Here is an 8,296-nt window from a genome sequence, read left to right as displayed (position 1 = left end):
TTAAATTCACAGCACCTTTATTTTGACTTGGAGCACACTCCTGCTCATAAATCTAACTAAACCAAAATGTGAGTTTAACAATTTAATGCTGCCTGAAAAACTTGGATGTAATATTGCCCATGTGACAATGGCAAGATAAAAAAGCAATTCCTGAAGCATTTGTTACATATAAAAAATAAAACTAGTGTATAATTATGTACGATATGAAACAGTGCCGATGTGCTTAAAGTTTGCACTTTTTAAAGGTTTTCAAATAAAATTAGAGGTAACGAAATCAACGTATTTTTATTTGTTGATTAGTATAACTGTAATATTTGACTCGTCATTTGAAAATGTCAGTGGTAGATTTAGGCATTTATAAACATACTTGCAATGAGGATGTTTTTTTAGCCTGAAGGATTACCATGTAAAAATATTCACAGCGTGAACCATCACAGTCCAATGGAGACTAGGACAGAGATGACCGGGGCGATTGTGCTGGCCAGAACAGCGCCGCTTCCAGATCGGTACACCCTGCGGCCGTTCAGCGGCTGCACTGGGCGGAACGTCCCTATCATTGGTTCACCGCTACTAAACCGAAGAGCGGAAAATGCGGAGAGCTGGAAAACAAAAGGAGAAAGAAGGAGGTTAACCTTGAGACTGTGAGGCAAAAACCTAGTGGTGACACAGACAAGGGAGAAGCAGACGCTCTTCTGGAAGTAGCACACCTGCTCCTTGCTGAGGGGAATGGTGCATTGAAACAGGGTCCAGACCACCGCCTCGGAGCAGCCCGGTGTGGTGAGGGAGCCCTGGTACCGGTAGTACGTTCGCATGTCCTCCTTTGCGGGGATGAGCATATCCAGGGAGAGGCCATTGAGAGATGCGTTGGAGCCTTGGAGCACAACCCACAGAATACGCCTTTGACATATTAAGTATTTACCTTTGTGTTTGGTCAAATTGCCCTGTCTGTCATTTATTACAAGAGGAATTGCTCTTTTCAGTGAATAAAACAGTGTAAGCTTAAACAGTTTGGAATGTCAGTTCAAAACAATAAATATTAATAGTCTTTCATGCTTCTTGTTAGGCTTTAGTTTTCATTAGGCTTGGTTTCAGAACAGCTACCCAAGGGCTCTACAGTTCTGATATGAAAACATTATTCACAGACACAATAGCAACAGGCGTGACGTAAATGAACCTGACTCACCAGACTGTTTAATGTTTCCCAAGGATCTTATGATGGGCTCATATTTTTTATTGGCACTTTTTGATGTCTGCAATTGTAGGAATAATATGAAACTTTCCAGATAAGAACACATTTTACAAACCATAGTTATACTTTGATTGAACATGGTTTAACCGTTGATAATCCTTCATAAATCATGACATGATTTACCTTCACACAGTTATTTCAAAGAAGCCAAGCAGAGGTAATATTATATGATATTGGATAATCTCTTAACCTCGAAAAAAAATCCGAGGACTGCAACTCCGGTGGGGTCTTCAAGAGCTTCAGCCAAGGAACTGTATTCCTGCTTCACATGGACTATATGCAGCTGGGGGGAAAACACCAGGAGAACAATCATTCATCATGCCAGTACATCTGACTGAAAAGCAAGATTTCCATCCCAGTAGAAATCTTAGTTCAAAGCAACATTTGATGATCTTATCATCTAACGCATATATAACAATGGTACTCAATAGTCAATTTCCATACAGCCACTCCTCATCAATAAATTGTGTAATTAAGATTGCGGGCAGGATAATCAGTCAGTTTACTCTATTAATGAAGACCATGCTCTGGACCAGGCAACAGTTTGAGCTAGCTTTGGTTGAGCTTGTTCAATATGGCTATCCTGATTGTGGAAACACAGCTACAATGTGTTGAATTTTTGATTGAAGTTTGTGAAAGGTGATTATGTAATATTTCACACAGTATAATATAAAACTGAAATTGAGACAGTGCAGATGTACAGTACATGCATAATCCATGTGGAGCTTTACCTCCATGGGATACTGCTCCCCGTCAATTGTGTGTTCTGATCCCGATCCTCCATTCTGGCCCCAGTGCAAGTGCAGCTGTACTGCCCTGTATGTGCTTTCTAGTGAACCACCACTTACCATGGCACTGTGGGGCAGGTCCACTTCAACTGAAAGACAGACAGACTTTAATCAACCAATTAGTCAATCAATAAATGAATCAATCAATCAATCACTCAATCAATCAATCACTCAAACCAGCGCTGTCCTTCCTTTATTTCTGTTGCCACTCTACTCTTCACTTCATCCTGTGCTAGTGGCTATCCCACAGTTAAAGGTTCAGTGTTAAATTAACTACAGTGCATGTTTTCCTATGGCCTAAATGTAGAGTTGATTAACACTTCACATTCGACGTTTCACCTCCCCTGATTACTGGTATTCTGAGTGGGGTCTTAACTGCTTTGCCTCATCAAAGTGGACTAATGTTTCTGTTTTACGTAGCTATCTGGCAAACAACATCTGTCTGGGCATTAAGATGTGTTGTTCATAAATGTTTGAATATTTTATGTTTAATGGTATTTTTTATTTTAATGGTAAATTAAAATGCCTTGCTATGCTGGAAAGCAATAGTCCCAGGCACTAAAACTCTCACGTCAGTGCTGTTGTGTGGCCAATTGAGTAGAAAATAATACTCACACAGCCATCTTAGTGTTCAGCTAAATGAAAACGATTAAAAATGTCCTTATTTATGGTTAGAACTAAGTCAATTTTGTTTGAGGAATTCCAGTTAAAACCTACCTGTGTGGCCATTGTTTTTAAGGAGACTGCGAAACGCTTCTTCATAGCCTGAGAATGTGAAAGGCACGAGACGTTCATCGAGCAGGGTTTTCCTGGTCACAATGTTAATGGGGGACTGCACTCGTCCTTCACAGGAAGCGGCAACCTCGTTCCATTCTTCTGGTCCTTCACAAATCAGTCAGAATGAACTGGAATCATTTCATCTGCATTTTCAAAATAGCAGAATGTATTTACTGTAATTAATGCACATATTTAGCTATGGAAATAAGTAGGTCAATATGTAATTATATTATCATTCATAATCATATTTTTAAAATATTCAATAGTTTTGCTGTCATTGACAATATAACATATGTAACACACATCCTTTGTGTTTGCAATTAAAATGACAACCTATAATAAAACATTACAAGAAACAGAATCTTTAAGTGGATGAAAATGTGCATAAAACTTACCAAGACAAGACCTGTTACACGACACTTGTGACTCATAACACCAATCTAAAACAGGAAGCATAATTACTGTATCTTCGAATGAAGGGAAGTTAGAAGAGCAGGTTTTTAAACTCGCTCCTTAAAGTAACAATCTCAAAGATTTTCATTAAAATAAATCTCTGTTAAGTCACTATCTATCGCTGAATTAGGTAACACAATTGTGATTGAGCCTATTATTATATTAATTTATATTATTATTATTATTATTATTTATGATTAAAGAACTGGGCGTCTGTGGCGACATTTCCGGGAAAAAAATCATAAGTGGTGCATAGTTAGTGACGCATTTTCCATCACCCATCAGTGGTTGGTCCGCCAGAGAGGGTAGGCGGAGCTAATGCAACAGGCTCGCTCTTGAACTCACTTGTGTGTGAGCGGCGTACTGTTTTTTTTCCGGTGTCTGCTAGCGTTACAGAGAAGGGGGGGGGTTATGGAACCCTATTAAGTTTTTGTGTAACATGAGAAGTCATATTATTTGTTGAAGTAGTTTTCGTATTACATTTGATGACAATGTAACGTTACTAAATTGCTATTTGCACAGCTAACGCTAGCTACCGGACCATGTCAAGAAAGGCAACATTAGTTTAGACAACGTTGCGCACAGTATCCATCTCTCATATCAGGTAATGTTGTGTTAGCTAGCTAGCTAATGTAATTAACACAATCTAATGTCAGCTAACAATTAGAAAAAACGCTAGCTAACGCTACCGACCGGTACCGACCTCGCAAACCGTCTATCGAATGCAAGGCTACCTTGTTGCAACGTTGCAATGTAGCTAACTAAAGGCCAGTTCAGATCGATGATTCGCAACGAGACTGGATGCAACCTTCAAAATTCCAAGACGTCTGATTGTAAACGTTCTAAAACTGCACTTAGCGATTTGACATGGTGGGTCTTTTGAGACCCCTGGCAACGGCTTCAGACGCTCTGCAACTAACCAGTTCACACCACTGCAATTTTCTCTGCAACATTCTGAAACCGTTTCGTCTCGTTGCGAATCATTGATCTGAACTGGCCTTCACGTTATCATTATTTACATTGCCATCAAGTTCATCAGTATATTGATCGGAATAAAGCCGGGGTATAGGTGGAGCAGAGCGTGTCTGATTTCTGTGTAAAGATGTCAAGCCTGAGAAAACTAAATAAAAGAATATGGCAGTATGGATTAGCGTTGTTATTATTTTATTACGCTTCCTCATATGTTCCTTCAGCCTTGATGCCCTTTTTTGATGAAATCTCCTTTGTTTTTGTTTTATTCTTCTTGTTCTGATTGCTAATTTAACACCCAGCTCAGCTTTATTCTCGAATAGTTTAGCTAGCAAAACCAGAAACAACAAGGCAGTTATTTTAAAAATATCACACAACAATCATTCACAAAAAAGATTTATTGTGCACGATACATAATTGCACGAACCACAGCGAATCCCGCGAATTCTTCTCTGCAGTGTAAAGATGTTCATACCGAGCAAAAGGTGGATAAAGAACGTTTGTGGAAATTTATCATCACTAATTCTACCCCAGGTCTGCTACAGCATTTTAACCCGGCTTGGCAGTGTAAAGACAGCTTAAGTTAGCCTAATGTTAGACAATGAATGAGTATGTACATAACGTTACTTGTATAACAACCATTTTTTATTCAGTAAATAATAAATGTAATAGTTGGCGTGGCCCAGGTGCCAACTGACTGACGTCACACACGTAACTTTAAGTAATTAAAAGGATTTTCCCATTCACCTTAGTCTCTGGCCATGCTCCACATTACAACAATCAATCATATGCGTAAATACTGGGACACTGCATAGGAAAAGGGCCTCACACTCTGCTAGATACAAAAAGGGGAACATTCTCAACAAAAGAAACAAATGCCAGGATATTTCGAAAAATATATACATAGTTATTGTGGAGACATGGTGCTAAAGTGCACCAGTACAAGGTGATAAAAATCAAGTAAGCAGGTGTTTTGGTCACATATGACCTACCACTTCTAAGTCCTGCTTCCATACTAGCTATTTTATCCACCAAACCTGCTCCAAACAAATGCCTCAAAAGGATACTGATGAAGCAACCAAAGTGGAATTCTCTTGACTGGCTAGGACCTAGCCGCTAGGTCAATCATCCATCCTGAATCCAGCTGAACAAGCTTTTGCACTTCCTGAAGACAAGACTGGATGGAAAATGCCTCAGAAACAAGCAGGAGCTGAAGATGCCTGCAATACAGGCCTGGCAGAGCATCACCAGAGAAGATACCCAGCATATGGTGATGTCTATGTAGGGATGTATCCGAATCTGAATACTGTATTCGGGAAAGCACGAATAATGCGATGGAAACAGATATTTCTTCTACCCGAAGTTGCTCGTTATTATTCGGATTCGGGGAAAAAAGAAAGACTTAGTTGCCCTTAGTTTAATTAAACTAAGTTCATAAAACTTAGTTTAGTTAAAAAGAAAAAAAAAGAAAAGAGAGACAGGTGAAAAGTACAGTATAAGGATGTGTAAATATATTTCATAATTAATTATGGCATTGCATTGCCAATGAACATTAGGTTTGAAAATACATTTGCCTGATTTAACGTGACTTCCTGTATAAACCACGCCCACTTCCGGTCCTCGTCCGAATACAGATACAGATACAGATCATTTTGTTGGTTGAACAGATACACATACAGATAATGAGGTCTCTGGACACCCCTATGTCTATGAGTCACAGACTTCAGGAATCATCAAATGAAAAGGATTTGAAGCCAAGTACTTAATATGACAACTTTATTTCAGACTATGTTGATTTGTTAATTTACGTCTGCTCCCCTAAAAAGGGGGCAGTATACACAAAAAGGGCTGTAATTCCTACATGGATCACCTGACATGAATGTAAACAGAACTTTACCCTCATTCATTGTTTTATTTGAAATCCATTGTGCTGGAGTACAGAGCCAAATTGTGTTGCCGTCCCAGTACTTTCGCATTTAACTGTTCATTCCTTGGGTATCAATCAGGACTAGGGAAAGCACGAAGAAGCTTGTCTTCAACAATACCTCCCCATTGAGACCAATTTGCACAGTGGAACAAAACTGATGCTTATAGAATTTTGTTGAACTGGAAAGTCGCCCAACGCAGACACAACATTAACTCACTAGTCTGAAAAAAATTATGGAAAGCGGTGTCAGATCTCAAAAATTCACCATTGCCACAGCAAGTATCTTGTGATCTGCAGATAAACAGACCACAGTACATTGTTGTATGATGATTTTAGCGAGACACGGTAAATCGGTGATGTATTCTTCAGATGACTTTTTTTAATTTTATTTTCTGCACATAGTACAACTACACATAAATAAACTCGGGAGCATTATTCCCTAAAACGTTGAAAGTAGGTTATGCGCATTATAGCCTACTTCACGAAATTCTGACATACCTTCTATGTCAAAGTAATAAAATTATGCAAGAGAAAAGTTGAATGCAAAAGTAGCCTACGCTATATGTTTCGGACGAACGATTGCGAGAAAATAATAATCAGAACATCAGTGTGCGCCTCCACTATACGGATCCAATAATTCTATACACTAAACACCCGAAAATGGTATGTGAAACCGGCATTAGGCCGTAGTAAATGTCGGAATAATGAACATTATAATGTTGAGGGAAATAAATTAGACATAATTATGTTTTTTTTTTTTGTTTTTTTGGCAGGGACACTTTCATTTGTAACAATGGACAGGTTTCACGAGTAGAATATTCATAGCCTTTGATAAACTTTAAATACAATTAATTGTTTTATCTTTCCGGCGTTTTATAGCCTATTTACACTATCAAAACGACATGATTTACGATATTAGACCACACGTAACATATAAAATCAGTAGAAATTAATGCATAGCATTCTTGTGATGTTATTTTCTACAGGTAAAATGGAAAATATTCACTCACCTGCGCCTGTTGTAATGTTTATAAAGCAAATGGAGACAAGACAAAGAAATAGTAGATGCATTTTGGTTTTAATCCAAAGCAGCTAAAACAGGCTACAACACCATGAGATATTTTTTAATGACATGATGTTATATCAGAGATATTTATATCTGTAATACCAAAAGATAAAGTGACTCCTCCCCGCCTCTCTAATAAATATCTTCACTGATAAGCACGTGGACAAAAGGTTTTACATGTTGAACTACTGTCCTATAATGAGATTTATTACATTTTACGATTTCAAGGGTTATGGAAATTATAATATTACTGGAAGGATGCGAAATGATTATTAACCCAGACATCTCCGCAGAAATGGTCATACACAGCTGCATTAACATTTACCTTGAACTTCAAATAGCTGCATTTTGTCTTCTGTTAATTTCTCGCACAGTGTTTCGATCCATTTTTAGACCTACTCGTCTGGACTCTCGCTGATCATTTTAGAGTTTCAGCCTTCCCAAAAGTTTTAAGGGAGATCGTCTCATTATCCTCACCTCCGTGAGCCCTTACCACGACGATGACTTCGTGTCCAAATAACTGTTGTATTAATTGCTATGGTTTTTTGAGTGTGGGGCCTCTGAGGGCAGTGTTTGTTGAACGACCCTAAGAGTAGAATGTGACAAAGGTTCATTTTTGCAATCAGACCACCGTGATACCTTCTGATCTACATCTATTGGCTAACACTGATCCCTGCCTTCAGAGCAGTCGTAGCTTCTCACACCCACCTCAACTGCAATAGTCGCAACTCACTGGCATTCTCCAAGAACAAGCAACCAGGTTTGATCCTTAAAAGGGTTACTGTGAAAAATAAATAAATAAATACCCTAAAAACCTTGAATTGTGGGCGCAGGGATGGTTTTTGCCGTAAACTACTGTAGCTATTGGCGTATGTCAGTGGCCAGCTCTGTGTGGACATGTACGATTTATTTATTTATTGCGCAAGGGAATAGTTACCTCTTGGCAAAAACAAAGGAGAACATAGTCACTTTATATGTAGGCTTATGTTATCGCTAATTTATCCGACTACTGTGTAGAATGTGGACGCAAAATAAGCTGTGTATGTTCAATTTCTCTTCGTTTCCCT

General features: G+C 38.6%; 1 protein-coding gene across 3 annotated transcripts; it reads right to left on the bottom strand.

Moving 5' to 3' along the window:
* Positions 1-7,912, bottom strand: LOC135236462 (carbonic anhydrase 4-like). 3 transcript variants are annotated; one of them, XM_064302871.1, is made up of 8 exons: positions 7,555-7,912; positions 3,210-3,254; positions 2,755-2,919; positions 1,981-2,126; positions 1,440-1,532; positions 1,184-1,250; positions 708-871; positions 1-599 (listed from the first exon to the last, which is right to left on the bottom strand). In XM_064302871.1, exons 1-8 carry the CDS (start codon positions 7,574-7,576, stop codon positions 432-434), a joined length of 870 nt encoding a protein of 289 aa, XP_064158941.1. In that variant the 5' UTR covers positions 7,577-7,912; the 3' UTR covers positions 1-431. The 3 variants fall into 3 exon arrangements, with proteins under 3 accessions (XP_064158941.1, XP_064158940.1, XP_064158942.1); XM_064302870.1 differs by lacking the exon at positions 7,555-7,912 and adding an exon at positions 7,174-7,522; XM_064302872.1 differs by lacking the exons at positions 1,184-1,250; positions 7,555-7,912 and adding an exon at positions 7,174-7,524.
* Positions 7,913-8,296: the final 384 nt, after the last annotated feature.

Source organism: Anguilla rostrata, chromosome 12 (assembly GCF_018555375.3).
Source record: "Anguilla rostrata isolate EN2019 chromosome 12, ASM1855537v3, whole genome shotgun sequence".
Taxonomy (NCBI): domain Eukaryota; kingdom Metazoa; phylum Chordata; class Actinopteri; order Anguilliformes; family Anguillidae; genus Anguilla; species Anguilla rostrata.
This window is presented reverse-complemented; position numbering and strand designations above follow the sequence as displayed.

Coding starts and splice junctions, on each gene's coding strand:
- LOC135236462 (XM_064302870.1), bottom strand. CDS start 7,234: ATGCATCTACTATTTCTTTGTCTTGTCTCCATTTGCTTTATAAACATT. Junction 2,127..2,754: donor TAAAAACAATGGCCACACAG/GTAGGTTTTAAC, acceptor TCTGTCTTTCAG/TTGAAGTGGACCTGCCCCAC. Junction 1,533..1,980: donor GGGAGCAGTATCCCATGGAG/GTAAAGCTCCAC, acceptor TTTTCCCCCCAG/CTGCATATAGTCCATGTGAA.